General features: G+C 41.7%; 1 protein-coding gene across 1 annotated transcript; it reads left to right on the top strand.

The window, feature by feature from the left end:
* Positions 1–3,007: 3,007 nt before the first annotated feature.
* Positions 3,008–3,655, top strand: LOC145463827 (HMG domain-containing protein 3-like). The gene has a single exon (XM_081447621.1). The coding sequence runs from the start codon at positions 3,008–3,010 to the stop codon at positions 3,653–3,655; it is 648 nt and encodes a 215-aa protein (XP_081303747.1).
* The last annotated feature ends 14,051 nt before the right edge of the window (positions 3,656–17,706 follow it).

Raw genomic sequence — 17,706 nt, 5'->3', positions numbered from 1 at the left:
GCATTTCTCTTGTATACTTCACGCACCTGACATATAGGGGCATCTGACATATAGGGGCATCTGACATATAGGGGCATCTGACAAATAGGGGCATCTGACAAATAGGGGCATCTGACATATAGGGGCATCTGAAAATTAGGGGCATCTGATAAATAGGGTCGTCTGACATATAGGGGCGTCTGACAAATAGGGGCGTCTGACATATAGGGGCATCTGACATATCGGGGCGTCTGACATATAGGGGCATCTGACATATAGGGGCATCTGACATATAGGGGCATCTGACATATAGGGGCATCTGACATATGGGGGCATCTGACAATTAGGGGCATCTGACAAATAGGGACGTCTGACATATAAGGGCATCTGACAAATAGGGGCATCTGACAATTAGGGGTATCTGACAAATAGGTGCATCTGACATATATGGGCACATGACATATAGGGGCATCTGACAAATAGGGGCGTCTGACATATAAGGGCATCTGACATATAGGGGCATCTGACAAATAGGGGCGTCTGACATATAAGGGCATCTGACATATAGGGGCATCTGACAAATAGGGGCGTCTGACATATAAGGGCGTCTGACAAATAGAGGCGTCTTACAAATAGGTGCATCTGACATATAGGGGCACATGACATATAAGGGCATCTGACATATAGGGGCATCTGACAAATAGGGGCGTCTGACAAATAGGGGCGTCTGACATATAGGGGCGTCTGACAAATAGGGCGTCTGACAAATAGGGGCGTCTGACATATAGGGGCATCTGACATATAGGGGCACATGACATATAGGGGCATCTGACAAATAGGGGCATCTGACATATAGGGGCATCTGACATATAGGGGCATCTGACAATTAGGGGCATCTGACAAATAGGGGCGTCTGACATATAAGGGCGTCTGACAAATAGGGGCGTCTTACAAATAGGTGCATCTGACAGATAGGAGCACATGACATATAGGGGCATCTGACAAATAGGGGCGTCTGACATATAGGGCGACATGACATATAAGGGCATCTGACATATAGGGGCATGTGACATATAGGGGCACATGACATATAAGGGCATCTGACGTATAGGGGCATCTGACATATAGGGGCTTCTGATATATAGGGGCACATGACATATAAGGGCATCTGACATATAAGGGCATCTGATATGTAGGGGCATCTGACAAATAGGGGCGTCTGACATATAAGGGCATCTGACATATAGAGGCATCTGACAAATAGGGGCGTCTGACATATAGGGGCGTCTGACATATAAGGGCGTCTGACATATAGGGGCATCTGACAAATAGGGGCGTCTGACATATAAGGGCGTCTGACAAATAGGGGCGTCGTACAAATAGGTGCATCTGACATATAGGGGCACATGACATATAGGGGCATCTGACAAATAGGGGCCTCTGACATATAGGGACGTCTGACATATAGGGGCAGCTGACAAATAGGGTCATCTGACATATAGGGAGATCTAACAAATAGGGCCATCCGACATATAGGGGCGTCTTACATTTAGGGGCATCTGACATATAGGGGCATCTGACATATGAGGGCACATGACATATAAGGGCATCTGACATATAGGGGCATCTGACAATTGGGGGCATCTGACAAATAGAGGCGTCTGACATATCGGGGCGTCTGACATATATGGGCACATGACATATAGGGGCATCTGACATATAGGGGCATCTGACAAATAGGGGCGTCTGACATATAAGGGCGTCTGACAAATAGGGGCGTCTTACAAATAGGTGCATCTGACATATAGGGGCACATGACATATAGGGGCATGTGACAAATAGGGGCCTCTGACATATAGGGCCACATGACATATAAAGGCATCTGACATATAAGGGCATCTGACATATAGGGGCATCTGACAAATAGGGGCGTCTGACAAATAGGGCCACATGACATATAAGGGCATCTGATATATAGGGGCATCTGACATATAGGGGCATCTGACAAATAGGGGCATCTGACATAGAGGGGCATCTGACAAATAGGGGCATCTGACAAATAGGGGCATCTGATAATAGGGGCATCTGTACTTAGCTAATTTTTCCCATCCAAAACGGGGCCCATTTACATTTGAAAGACAACTACGGATTTTTTTACTTTTTGTGAAGAAGTCGCTCATTTCAATCATTCGCCCTCTACATTATGTACTTTGTTAGTGCTCCCCCATGAAAAGGGGGCCCATTTTCATTTGAAAGAAAACTACGGATTTTTGACTTTGTGTGAAAAAGTCTCTCCTTTCAATCATTCGTCCTCTATAAACTGTACTTACCTACTTTTTCCCATCAAGACGGGGCCCATTTACATTTGAAAGACAACTACGGATTTTTGACTTTGTGTGAAAAAGTCCCTCATTTCAATCATTCGCCCTCTATAAACTGTTCTTAGCTAGTTTTTCCGATCAAGACGGGGCCCATTTACATTTGAAAGACAACTACGGATTTTTGACTTTGTGTGAAAAAGTCCCTCATTTCAATCATTCGCCCTCTATAAACTGTTCTTAGCTAGTTTTTCCGATCAAAACGGGGCCCATTTACATTTGAAAGACAACTACGGATTTTTGACTTTGTGTGAAAAAGTCCCTCATTTCAATCATTCCCCCTCTATAAACTGTACTTAGCTAGTTTTTCCCATCAAAACGGGGCCCATTTACATCTGAGAGACAACTACGGAAACACAAACGGTGTGAGAATTGCCGTATGTGCTATAGATACCAAGAACATGATCGCAACATCCACAATTTCAATGATACATTTCTAATACGATTCGATGTTTGTCGCTTTCTTAGACAATGTTTACAAGAGCATTTGCCCATTGGTAGTATCGTGAAGGTTTTGGAAAGCCAACTAGGTCAGCAATTAAATTCTCAAAATGTCATTAATGCTTACTTGCATTTTGATAGCTTTAATAAGTCAGCATTCCTATGAATACAGCTGTTCGCTATGTGGATACCATCCAAAAATTTTGATAATGGATTTGAACAAAAAGGTTGCATTTAATTGTAATATTTCGAATTTGGAATTGCCGGAAAATTACCAGGTGGATGATGCCGACTACGTAGATTGTGATGATTTCTGGGGCAAAGTGGAGCTCTCAATGATTCTGCGAGGATTCTCAAATCGCACAATTCCCGAATTTGAGGTGAATCCTAACCTCCTGTTCTGGTCTCCCTTCATCGGACGCCATACAAGGAAAGGGCCATTGCTGCTAAACACCGAGCACAGGAAGGTCAGCAGGAGCACTGGCGAACTTGAAAGTGAGTGTAGAGAAATTTCAGAGGAAAGACTTCTTGAACTCCTTCATAACTCCACCTACAAAGATGTACAAAAATGCGCACAGTCAATTGGTACTCATCCTATGGGATCAAAACTGGATGTCATCATGCAGATTAAGCAGGCCATTTCCAAGGACGACGAAAAGTTTAAGAAGGCATTTAACAAGATTTGGGTTCGCTCTAGTGGATGGGTATCTGGGACTTGTCCGCACGGCGTTATCTATGCTTTGAAGTTTGTTCTGCGCGCAGAAAGTCCAAGGGATTACATTGATCTTATTTTGTCTATGGCACACCAGCCAAATATCGTGGTAAGTGATATGGCCAACATGCTGGTTGCACATTGACAAAAGAGAAACAGAGAAATGTTTAACCCGCACAACGGTATGGTTGCGGAACCGACTAAAGAAAATGTGCAAGAGACACTTGAAGGGAAACTGGAAGTATCGCTGCCATGGTTAAACGACAACTACGTAGCTGGAAATGACAAAGGCAGTACTACAAAGGTGCACCCGCTGACTGGAAGCGATAAGCATTTATCTCTCTTTGATTCATTGCACGAAAGAAACGCAAAGAAAGGTGAAGAGGCATTGAGACGAGTAAGGAATATTAAGGAATTGAAAGGAAACCTTAACACGCAGAAAGATGAGCAGCTCCATCTCCTATACAATCACGACACTACATATTTAAACCAGATGAAACCAGTAAACCACATTTTTCTATTTCGTTCAAACATTGACATTCATAATGAAAGGATCAACCGACGTCAAAAAGACGGACTTAGAGCTGCTTTTAAACACCAGATCAAAGTAGATGAAAACGGTTGTGCTGTCCTAGATAAAATGAGCAAAATTGTTGTGAAGAGGAAGGGGCATCAGAAGCGGAATATTGCAGGTGACATGGATGACGATGCTCAACAAGCCACTCCGAAGAAGATGAAGTCTGAATCGTGCGACCCATCAGGCTCAGGTTCAAGAAATCAACCGACAGCTGACCAACAAGCCACTCCAAAGAAGATGGAGCCTGAATCGTCCGACCCATCAGGTTCAAGTTCAGGTAATCGACCAACAGCTGCCCAACAAGCCACTCCGAAGATAACGAGACCTGAATCTTGCAAGCCATCAGTCTCGGGTACAAAAGATCAACCCAGTGATAACCAACAAGCCACTACGGAAAATATGAAACCTAAATCACCCCAGTCATCAGTCTTAGGCACTCAGAATGGCCCCATTGACGTTGATACAACTTTACAGCGCCCGCTATCTTTGGCAGATTGTTACTGGATCAAAGATTTGGGGCTTAAGAATCGGGACAAATACCTCACAATGAATGACTACTGGATAAATGATAGAGTCATCAATGCGGCAATGAAACTGATGAGGAAGATAGCACCGAATTTCGCCGGTCTGGCAGACGTTATCCTAGCACAGAAAGACGGTTTTTCCCATTCGCTCTCTACAGACGGATTTGTTCAAATTGTAAATGTGCGGGGCAACCACTGGATAACTTTGTCTAATGCGCAAAATCTCAGCTTAGAAGTTTCCATATACGATAGCCTTCACGGGGTGGACAAAAATAAAGATACAAAGATTAGGTACCCCATAAGCGTTGAACAGAGCGTTTGCCAAATAATGCAGCCTCCCAATGATGTAACCTTTTTGGTTGACGACGTGCAACAACAGGAAGGAGGGAATGACTGTGGTTTATTTGCAATAGCCTTTGCGACATTGCTGTGCGTGGGCAGAGATCCAGCGAGAGAGCGTTTTGATCAAAAAATAATGCGTCAAGAGTTACTCAATAGCTTCGAAAAAGAAGACATGGCTTTGTTCGTGGAGAAAGCCTGCAGCACTTCCAAAAAAACAGACACGGATATTCTATACGTATGAGTGGCGCTGTCCTGTTCACTGCCACTGTAGAATGTCTGACGATGGCAATGAGATGGTGCTATGTATTGCCTGCAAACGTTGGTTTCACGGTAAGTGCGAAATGGGTAATTTTAACAATCCACAGTGGCGGTGCAAACCGTGCCAAGATGTCTTCGAAAGGGAGCAAAAGAAGAAAACTGAAAGGAAACAAAACGAAGGCAAAGTGCAGCAACTACGGCGTGTGGCAGCAAATTACCCAGTAGAAAGTAAGCGCGTTCAAGAGCTGTACACGGCAATTGCGGGAATTTACCAAGACTTTCCTTTCCCCGATGGCAAAACTCACATCGGATGCATGTCTGCTGAAGACCACGCGAGCGTAACCAAAGACACGACTAGGAAGCTTGGTTGTACGCATTATCTCCACAACCCTAAGTACGACTTCTTCATTGTCATCTTTCACGAAGAGTTAGAGACAGACGCATCATTTTTAAGTGTTGTCATACATGAAATGGCACACGGTGAACAAGGTGCAATTTCTACATCTCAACAACCCCACGGTAAGTTATTCAAAAAGATTGGAAAACGTCTTATCCAGTGTGTAAAAAGTAAACAGGCCGAATTACCAAAACCTTACTGTAATGTAGAAATAAACGAGGTCACTGTTCTTACGGCAAAGTGTTGAGGGTTTCCCTCCTTTTTAGCATTATTTCGATGTATGTAGTAAAGGCACGCCTACTGTTGAGAAGAACAGCAGAATGCCGAAAACGCGGAAAAGTGTAGATAGCTGACTCCTGAATTGCTTAATTAGCCTTCAGTTGAGACGAACAGCAGAATAGTGCTGACTCCTGAAGTTTTTTCATTAGCATTCAGTTGAGAAGAACAGCAGAATAATGCTGACTCCTGAAGTGCCTTAATTAACCTTCAGTTGAGAAGAACAGCAGACTTGATCACACTTTAAAAGCATTGCAATGGTGAATGACCAAGACCGTACCGTCCAACCATTCCGCATGATGGATTATGCTCGTCTGCCATGACTTGCATGTAAGAGGAAAGACATGTTTCACGGGCAAGGAAAAACAAATCGAAAAGTTCAATTTCAAATTGTCCTTATTTCAGGTAAGCAAGACCTCGGAAATGTCGGGAGTCCAAGCGCGTGAAAGTAAGAATATGTTAAACTTATTTTAGGCAATGCAGCACTAATCAATGCAGTAGTTTAAATTATAGCAATGTTGATTCAACTTTCTGGCACTGAAGTAGAATACAGTAACTCTAGTTGGTGCCAATTCATACTCTTCTCAGCTGAACTCGTCGCCAAGGTCATATTTTTCCCATCACACCTGTTTTAGTCTATTGATAGATTTTTTTTTTTTCGGGGATCGTTAGGTGATGAGCGTGGATCCCGTCGTGAAGACCGCGAAAAGAGGAGGTTACAAGAGAGGGCCAAGCGTTTTGGTCTTGACAGAGGTTAACAATGGTTGTCATATTTTACTTGTATCAAGTAGAATACGTATTATTACTTATTTCTTGATGAGAGGAATAGCAGTGACTTCTGAAATAGTTAACTAAGTAGACGGAAGCTGTTAAGCACACTTCATTTAATTACGCTCTTGCGAGATTAAAATTACCCATGCTCCTTGCGTTGTAATAATGGAAGTTGAAATTTCGTGAAAACCCAAAATGAAAATCGACGAGGACAGTACATAGCTACTCAGCAGTCCGGGCTTCATAAAGGGTAAGCCAGGCAAGAGCTTCAAGGCCCTGAAAAAAAAAGGGAAGGTCCAGGCTACGAGTGTGCATTGCCAGGTAGTTTGTATGTCAATTTCGTATTTTCCCTAAGTGTTTATTCGGTGATTATATATGCTTAGTTGACTACATTGATAAGTTTCCCTGTGATCATTAGATGAGGCGCGAAGAAACCGTCAGCAGGACAAATTTGAGCGAAGAAGAAAGGAGGATAGGGAAAAGTTAATTGAAGAAAGGCGGAAAAGAGATAGAAGTAAACCACTTTAGCTCATATTGCAGAAGCATCGTTTGTACAGCGATACTACTGTTACGCATATAAGAGACCTTTTTTTCCAGAACATACACCTGAACGCCTCCTTAGATATCCTGTCAGATGACCTATAGGTTTAATTTTATTCCTTAACGCGGACAATGCAGAAAAACAACCGAAGAGTTGGTTTTTTTTTAGAGTGGGGAACTGACTACCTTACATATTAACAGACAATTTGGCGGGAAACAAGCACCATAGTCCTGGCAAAACTAACTTACAAATAGTAGTAAGTCTACGATAAGGACTCGAAAACCACGAACCTTCTGTTGAGATCGCAAACTGATGTGCAAGATAGGAATAGTCAAATTGATCATCGCACATTCGGTTGTGAAGCACAAAGCGAGAAGGATTATTGCTTATAGAGACCTATAGCGAAAACGTCGGGAAGACCATAAAGTTACCCCAGCGAGGGCTTCAATTTGTGCTGCCTCTGAAAACGTACTAAATATCAAATAAATCTTTTCAATTTTCCAGAGGCAAACAAAGGCAAACGCTGGAATTGTGGCCGAAAGGGCCACCGCTTTTATCAGTGCCGAGCCAACAGAACTCGGCAAAAAAAGTTGAAGCACATAAAGGCCAAACCACAGCCACAACCACAGCCACAACCTGGAATCACCATTACGTTTAATGTCCAGACTGTAAACTTCAAACAATAAGATAATGGTAACGATCATAACAATAAAAAGCATTTTTTCAAATTCTGCCAAACAAAAAAAACGGCCATTTTCGTGTTTGTCCTGTCTATTGCTTGAAGTTTACACTTTGCACGTTAGAATGAAAGTTGATTTTTTTAATATTTACCGTAACTATTAATTATATAATATTTCATTAACTTAGTTAGGCAGTTAGAAATGACTATTTCGTGTTGGATTCAAAGTAATTAAAGAAATTGTTTAAAGAAGCCATATAATTTATGTAGAGACAAGTTAAACTGAATTAACACTTACTGAAATAAATGGGGGTTTTGGAAAACAATATTTGTAATCAAATCAAGTTAAAAAGAAAAATAGTGGCTGATTGTCTTTTTCGAGCACAATAGGTAACATTTTCAAAGGAATTTTAGAAGCGATAAGATAGTTTTCATTGATCTTAATTACAACATCGTAAAAGGTACTTAGAACCAAATCCGATGGCGTAAAAATTGAAATACTGCTGGCATGTGACCCATTGCTGCGAACGCCCCAACCTTCTTTATTGTTTTAGAAATACGATGTATATGTATGTACTTGATACACAATACTTGCTGCTGGACATAAGTGTAAACAGATCCAATGTTCATTTGTTGTGAACATCATAAGTGAATTATGTGGTGACTGACTTCACAAGTAGTTGATGTCTTTTTGCAGCCGACAAAAATAAGGCAAGTTGTCACCCCTGAAATCCCCACAGCATTTCGTCTTCTGTAACTCGTTCGTTCGTTGTTGTGTTCATTCATTCTTGGACTTATCATATAACTAAGAAATTCCTACTTTACTAAGTTTGGCGGAGAGGAGGCCAATTTGGCGTTCATTCTTTATTTGTAATGCACTGCAAATTGATGCAGGCGGTTTCCTGATTTTCAAATTGACATAATAAATGAGTAATCGTACGAAAGCGGCTGGGATCAAGGATTTAATCCACTGTTGATTTACACTGGTAGTGTAAATACTTAATAATTGTTAGTGCACTCTGATTTATACGAATACATATACTATATCGCATAGTGAGAAGAACCATTTGAAGTTTGTAACAGATATGATCCACGCCGATTACGATGATCCCTTCTATGGAACATAAATCAACTATCAATGGAATTCCCTGCTTTTATTGCTGTATAGTTTAATAGTGATCATAGCTATATTTAAAACAGCTGTAATAGAAGCAAAAAGGTGTAAAAAGGCCTGCCTTGGACTTCCGTTTTGGGAAAATATGATTTTTTAGTTAGAAGTTGTTTTCTCGTTGGTATCGGTTATTTCGCGAAACTAACAGAAATTGTTACTGTTTTCTTTTTCCGCGATTATTTTTCCTCCGACAACAAGTTTTTTGGCACTCCATATACATAGTAATCTAGTGTTTGCGATTGAAGAAAGCTTTCATTTCCACACTTTGAAAGGAAGAAAAATAAGCGCGATTCGTTGTATTGATTTGTTTTGGCCTTTGTTGTTTCGCAATACAACGGCAAAGGACTGCTGAATATTTCTTTCTTTGCACCGGAAGTTTCGCGTGACCTAAGAACCCACCCACCCAGATAAAATATGCATGCTATCTCGCTAAGTTTGTATTGCCCTTGGGCGTTCCGTCAGACGTCACGCTATATCAGTCGCACGTGAACAGCAAATGGTATCCAATTACAGAGACAATACAAAGGGCCACCAGACCAACTGACGTGGCCGTCAAAACAAAATCATTCGAGCGGTCGCGCTTGAGGCACGCTAAAACGAACAACAGACAGCTATTTAAAACTTAGGCAAAAATATAATCTTGTTCAGTTGGCACGTTTATTTCCGTTGACGGACAAAGAAGGCAGGAGAGCTTTCCTGCCCAGATGAAATGCCTGCTAAACTTTTTTAAATTTCAAATATTTTTTTTACCTGATTGGTTGTCTAAACGTTGCCTCCGACTAAAATACTAATCATTACAGCCACACAGGTGCATTAATTGTCGCGTAAGTTCGCAATAAATTTATAAATAGTCCTGTATAATTCCATTTGCGGAAAACTAGATAAAATAGACATATTTTACGTCTAGCTTTAACCGGTTAACAAAGCGAGAACATGAACGCCCACGATAAATTAAGGCTTCTTGCATGTGTTCTTCAGGAAAATGCATAGATTTCTAGAATTATTTTCTGCGTTTGTACCAAATGAACGATTTCCGTGTCCAAGAGCGTGGTTAAGTTGTGTTCATTAAAGTAGAAGCTGAAAGACTTGCTAGCCTCGCTTTGCATCCCTCCAATTTCACTTAACTGTGATAAAAACAGACATAAACAATTGTCATCCTCTTATTGTGATCCATTTTTCTCAATGGACAACATACAAAGTTGCGAATTTACAGCGGAAGTAGAATCTAAATGTAAACAGCCCGTACAGACGATTTATTCACGATCAAATACTAAGAAAGCAGCACTTGTCTTTGTTATGACCAATGACGTCAAACGTTCTCCCGCCCACATTATATCTTATAACTTACCCAGCTTCAGTCACACATTGAGTAATTCGAAAAACGCGGTATCGTGGTAAGCTAAGCGGACAGCAAAACTATAATAACGCTTCATTATCTACGATTTTGGGAACTGGATTTGAAAATTGGCAGCCAGGGAAAGGCATAATGGAATTCACGGATATCAACTCTACAGCAGGCACGTTTTAAAAATTTTATTTATATCAGGTTTTGCTGTGTCAGTAACTAATGATTTGCATCGAAGACCGGCCATCCAAAAATCTGTTACCGACTAGAACTAATTCATCGCTGCTTTGAAGCACGCTAAACTGGTTAGTCAGATCTAAAACAGTGACCAGGAATCGATTAACCAAGAGTGCGAGTAACAAAGTGTTGCTGCGAATTATAACTTCCATAAGGTATAACGTGAAAACGGATGGAGATAATGATAATGATTAGCAAAACAAAACAGGAACAACCAAAGACATATTTGTGATGTTTGCCTTAAACGCTGTGGCAAAGTTGCCCATAACGTCTTCAGGGGCCAACTATATCTAAAGAGTCTTTCGTTTGCTTTAGTTTATTTCTGCACCGGCAGACAGGAATAAAAAGCTTTCAGTGTATTCAGTGCCTCGTGTCGTGACAGGAGAACCACAAACACTCTCCTCGGTGTGTTTTTTTAGCAGCCAGAGGAGGTTTCGAATCTAATGAGAAGTGACTGCTTGAATAACTGCCCAGGTATACCTTCTAAATAAAGCTTTCTTCGGGATATCTCTGTTTAATTTTCCAAGTTAGACTGAGGATATGAGGTATCTGAAGTAGAATACAGTAACTCTAGTTGGTGCCAATTCATACTCTTCTCAGCTGAACTCGTCGCCAAGGTCATATTTTTCCCATCACACCTGTTTTAGTCTATTGATAGATTTTTTTTTTTCGGGGATCGTTAGGTGATGAGCGTGGATCCCGTCGTGAAGACCGCGAAAAGAGGAGGTTACAAGAGAGGGCCAAGCGTTTTGGTCTTGACAGAGGTTAACAATGGTTGTCATATTTTACTTGTATCAAGTAGAATACGTATTATTACTTATTTCTTGATGAGAGGAATAGCAGTGACTTCTGAAATAGTTAACTAAGTAGACGGAAGCTGTTAAGCACACTTCATTTAATTACGCTCTTGCGAGATTAAAATTACCCATGCTCCTTGCGTTGTAATAATGGAAGTTGAAATTTCGTGAAAACCCAAAATGAAAATCGACGAGGACAGTACATAGCTACTCAGCAGTCCGGGCTTCATAAAGGGTAAGCCAGGCAAGAGCTTCAAGGCCCTGAAAAAAAAAGGGAAGGTCCAGGCTACGAGTGTGCATTGCCAGGTAGTTTGTATGTCAATTTCGTATTTTCCCTAAGTGTTTATTCGGTGATTATATATGCTTAGTTGACTACATTGATAAGTTTCCCTGTGATCATTAGATGAGGCGCGAAGAAACCGTCAGCAGGACAAATTTGAGCGAAGAAGAAAGGAGGATAGGGAAAAGTTAATTGAAGAAAGGCGGAAAAGAGATAGAGGTAAACCACTTTAGCTCATATTGCAGAAGCATCGTTTGTACAGCGATACTACTGTTACGCATATAAGAGACCTTTTTTTCCAGAACATACACCTGAACGCCTCCTTAGATATCCTGTCAGATGACCTATAGGTTTAATTTTATTCCTTAACGCGGACAATGCAGAAAAACAACCGAAGAGTTGGTTTTTTTTTAGAGTGGGGAACTGACTACCTTACATATTAACAGACAATTTGGCGGGAAACAAGCACCATAGTCCTGGCAAAACTAACTTACAAATAGTAGTAAGTCTACGATAAGGACTCGAAAACCACGAACCTTCTGTTGAGATCGCAAACTGATGTGCAAGATAGGAATAGTCAAATTGATCATCGCACATTCGGTTGTGAAGCACAAAGCGAGAAGGATTATTGCTTATAGAGACCTATAGCGAAAACGTCGGGAAGACCATAAAGTTACCCCAGCGAGGGCTTCAATTTGTGCTGCCTCTGAAAACGTACTAAATATCAAATAAATCTTTTCAATTTTCCAGAGGCAAACAAAGGCAAACGCTGGAATTGTGGCCGAAAGGGCCACCGCTTTTATCAGTGCCGAGCCAACAGAACTCGGCAAAAAAAGTTGAAGCACATAAAGGCCAAACCACAGCCACAACCACAGCCACAACCTGGAATCACCATTACGTTTAATGTCCAGACTGTAAACTTCAAACAATAAGATAATGGTAACGATCATAACAATAAAAAGCATTTTTTCAAATTCTGCCAAACAAAAAAAACGGCCATTTTCGTGTTTGTCCTGTCTATTGCTTGAAGTTTACACTTTGCACGTTAGAATGAAAGTTGATTTTTTTAATATTTACCGTAACTATTAATTATATAATATTTCATTAACTTAGTTAGGCAGTTAGAAATGACTATTTCGTGTTGGATTCAAAGTAATTAAAGAAATTGTTTAAAGAAGCCATATAATTTATGTAGAGACAAGTTAAACTGAATTAACACTTACTGAAATAAATGGGGGTTTTGGAAAACAATATTTGTAATCAAATCAAGTTAAAAAGAAAAATAGTGGCTGATTGTCTTTTTCGAGCACAATAGGTAACATTTTCAAAGGAATTTTAGAAGCGATAAGATAGTTTTCATTGATCTTAATTACAACATCGTAAAAGGTACTTAGGCCCAGTTCAGACGTCGTGCTTTTGCCGTGCCGAACTAAATTCAGGATTTAAGTTCGACAAAAGCACGGCAGAAGCACGGCGTCTGAATCAAACTTTTGCATTAAGTTCGGCAAGCAATTAAGTTCGACAAGCTCTGCCGTGCTACACGACTCTGGCACGGCAGTGATTCAGACGTCGTGCTTTTGCCACGCTAAACAAAATTCATAAATTATATTAATGTATTTTGGCGAGATTGCGTTCCCACGGGGAGTTAGGAGGAGAATTGCTACGAGGCATCGCTAAATGCTGAATTTGGTTCGACTCTGGCACGACGTCTGAATCAGAGTTGTTTCTTTGCCGTGCTACAGTCGAACCAAATTGCAATTACGTTCGGCACGGCAGAAGCACGACGTCTGAACTGGGCCTTAGAACCAAATCCGATGGCGTAAAAATTGAAATACTGCTGGCATGTGACCCATTGCTGCGAACGCCCCAACCTTCTTTATTGTTTTAGAAATACGATGTATATGTATGTACTTGATACACAATACTTGCTGCTGGACATAAGTGTAAACAGATCCAATGTTCATTTGTTGTGAACATCATAAGTGAATTATGTGGTGACTGACTTCACAAGTAGTTGATGTCTTTTTGCAGCCGACAAAAATAAGGCAAGTTGTCACCCCTGAAATCCCCACAGCATTTCGTCTTCTGTAACTCGTTCGTTCGTTGTTGTGTTCATTCATTCTTGGACTTATCATATAACTAAGAAATTCCTACTTTACTAAGTTTGGCGGAGAGGAGGCCAATTTGGCGTTCATTCTTTATTTGTAATGCACTGCAAATTGATGCAGGCGGTTTCCTGATTTTCAAATTGACATAATAAATGAGTAATCGTACGAAAGCGGCTGGGATCAAGGATTTAATCCACTGTTGATTTACACTGGTAGTGTAAATACTTAATAATTGTTAGTGCACTCTGATTTATACGAATACATATACTATATCGCATAGTGAGAAGAACCATTTGAAGTTTGTAACAGATATGATCCACGCCGATTACGATGATCCCTTCTATGGAACATAAATCAACTATCAATGGAATTCCCTGCTTTTATTGCTGTATAGTTTAATAGTGATCATAGCTATATTTAAAACAGCTGTAATAGAAGCAAAAAGGTGTAAAAAGGCCTGCCTTGGAATGGCAACAGCTCACATTTATACAGAGAATTTCGGATGTGCTATTGACCCTTAAATCCGATGCCCCTATATGTCAAACGCCCCTATATGGCAGATGCCCCTATCTGTCAGATGGCCCTATATGTCAAACGCCCCTATATGTCCGAAGCCCCTACATGTTACGTGCTCCTATTTGTCAGAAACTCCTATATGTTAGACGCCCCTATTTGTCGGATTCCCTTTATTTGTCATATGCCCCTATATGTCAGACGCCCTTACATGTCGGACTCCCCTATATGTCGGATTCCCCTATTTGTCAGATGCCCCTATATGTCAGATGCCCCTATTTGTCAGATGTCCCTATTCGCCAGATGCCCCTATTTGTCAGATGCCCCTATTTGTCAGATGCCCCTATTTGTCAGATGCCCCTATTTGTCAGATGCCCCTATTTGTCAGATGCCCCTATTTGTCAGATGCGCCTATATGTCAGATGCCCCTATATGTCAGATGCCCCTATATGTCAGACGCCCCTACTTGTCAGACGCCCCTATAGCTGGTTTTCACACGACGTCACTAAAATTCGAACTACAAAACTATTGATCTCCCTGAGATTTTACTTTAATGATGTATAAGAGCAGCTAAAAATTAATATTCACACAAAGTTTTGCTCCGAATGGGCTCTTGGTTTTGTGATACAATACGCTTGAATTTCTAAGCTTTTGCGTGACGCGGCATTTACATGACGGCCTAGAGAGCTGTCAGCATGGTTAAAAAAGTGGCTTATTTCGGGGAATTTGGCTATCTGAACAGTTCATGTCTTATGAAAAGTATTATTTTAATGTTTTAGATTTATTTCAGGGATAAATTTACGCTTTTGTAGCAAAACTCAGTGACAGATTTGTCTGTTGGTTTCCGGCCGCCATTTTGGTGCCCATACGGATGGGCACCAGCATGGCGCCTCCACACAAATCTCTATAAATTTCGGTAAAAAATTTCTCCACGTATCGCGCATGAGAAAAATTGCTTTGACCAGAATTTTGGCGAGAGTCTTTGCATATTTACCTTCTTTCATTTTCCAGATTATGGACTTTATGTATTGAACGGTTTTGATTTTTATTTTGATCTATTTTGAATGGCGTGACACTGAAAACCAGCAATTTGTCAGATGCCCCTATATGTCAGACGCCCCTATTTGTCAGATGCCCCGTATTTGTCAGATGCCCCTATATGTCAGACGCCCCTATTTGTCAGATGCCCCTATTTGTCAGATGCCCCTATTTGTCAGATGCCCCTATTTGTCAGACACCCCTATTTGTCAGATGCCCCTATATGTCAGACGCCCGTATTTGTCAGACGCCCCTATTTGTCAGACGCCCCTATATGTCAGACGCCCCTATTTGTCAGACGCCCCTACTTGTCAGCTGTACCTATTTGTCAGATGCCCCTATTTGTCAGACGCCCCTATATGTCAGACGCCCGTATTTGTCAGACGCCCCTATTTGTCAGACGCCCCTATATGTCAGACGCCCCTATTTGTCAGATGCACCTATTTGTCAGATGCCCCTATTGGTCAGATGCCCCTATTTGTCAGACGCCCCTATTTGTCAGACGCCCCTATTTGTCAGATGCCCCTATATGTCAGACGCCCGTATTTGTCAGACCCCCCTATATGTCAGACGCCCCTATTTGTCAGACTTCCCTATTTGTCAGATGCCCCTATTTGTCAGATACCCCTATTTGTCAGACGCCCCGATTTGTCAGACGCCCCTATATGTCAGACGCCCGTATTTGTCAGACGCCCGTATTTGTCAGACGCCCCTATTTGTCAGATGCACCTATTTGTCAGATGCCCCTATTTGTCAGATGCCCCTATATGTCAGACGCCCGTATTTGTCAGACGCCCCTATTTGTCAGACGCCCCTATATGTCAGACGCCCCTATTTGTCAGACGCCCCTATTTGTCAGATGCACCTATTTGTCAGATGCCCCTATTTGTCAGATGCCCCTATTTGTCAGACGCCCCTATTGGTCAGATGCCCCTATATGTCAGACGCCCGTATTTGTCAGACCCCCCTATATGTCAGACGCCCCTATTTGTCAGACTCCCCTATTTGTCAGATGCCCCTATTTGTCAGATACCCCTATTTGTCAGACGCCCCGATTTGTCAGACGCCCCTATATGTCAGACGCCCGTATTTGTCAGACGCCCCTATTTGTCAGACGCCCCTATTTGTCAGATGCACCTATTTGTCAGATGCCCCTATATGTCAGATACCCCTATTTGTCAGATGCCCCTATATGTCAGACGCCCCTATTTGTCAGACGCCCCTATTTGTCAGACGCCCCTATTTGTCAGATGCACCTATTTGTCAGATGCCCCTATTGGTCAGATGCCCCTATTTGTCAGACGCCCCTATTGGTCAGATGCCCCTATATGTCAGACGCCCGTATTTGTCAGACCCCCCTATATGTCAGACGGCCCTATTTGTCAGACTCCCCTATTTGTCAGATGCCCCTATTTGTCAGATACCCCTATTTGTCAGACGCCCCTATATGTCGACGCCCGTATTTGTCAGACGCCCCTATTTGTCAGACGCCCCTATTTGTCAGATGCACCTATTTGTCAGATGCACCTATTTGTCAGATGCCCCTATATGTCAGATACCCCTATTTGTCAGATGCCCCTATATGTCAGACGCCCCTATATGTCAGCTGCCCCTATATGTCAGACGCCCCTATTTGTCAGATGCCCCTATATGTCAGATGCACCTATTTGTAAGACGCCCCTATTGGTCAGATGCCCCTATATGTCAGACGCCCCTATATGTCAGCTGCCCCTATATGTCAGACGCCTCTATTTGTCAGATGCCCCTATATGTCAGATGCCCCTATTTGTCAGATGCCCCTATATGTCAGACGCCCCTATATGTCAGCTGCCCCTATATGTCAGACGCCCCTATTTGTCAGATGTCCCTATATGTCAGATGCACCTATTTGTAAGACGCCCCTATTGGTCAGATGCCCCTATATGTCAGACGGCCCTATTTGTCAGATGCCCCTATATGTCAGATGCCCCTATATGTCAGATGCCCCTATTTGTCATATGCCCTTATATGTCGGAGTGTACAAGAGAAATGCCAAAACATTAATATATGCTGTTTGCCGTAAATGGGAATTATTAACGCCTCGAATCTTACCTCTCTAAATACGTGTACGTAGACAAAACTTGAGAGCCAGGCATAAGAGATGGTAAATTTATATCTGTTTACAATTCAAACAGAGTATTTTGATGGCAGTGGAGCGTGACATGGAGCTACGATCGCGTTTGTAGAAAAATATATAACTATCTCAAGTTTTTTAGCCTTTTTAGAAGTTGGAGCATTAGGAAATGTGCTTAAATCCAAATGCTCGTTTGCTCAATACAGATAATCGATCGCCTAGATAGCCA

This window comes from Orbicella franksi, chromosome 12, assembly GCF_964199315.1.
Source record: "Orbicella franksi chromosome 12, jaOrbFran1.1, whole genome shotgun sequence".
Classification (NCBI taxonomy): domain Eukaryota; kingdom Metazoa; phylum Cnidaria; class Anthozoa; order Scleractinia; family Merulinidae; genus Orbicella; species Orbicella franksi.
Note: the sequence above shows the minus strand (reverse complement) of the source record. Positions and strands in the feature narration are given on the sequence as shown.

Excerpts from the sequence above, each read along its gene's own strand:
- LOC145463827 (XM_081447621.1), top strand. The coding sequence starts at position 3,008 with ATGGATTTGAACAAAAAGGTTGCATTTAATTGTAATATTTCGAATTTG.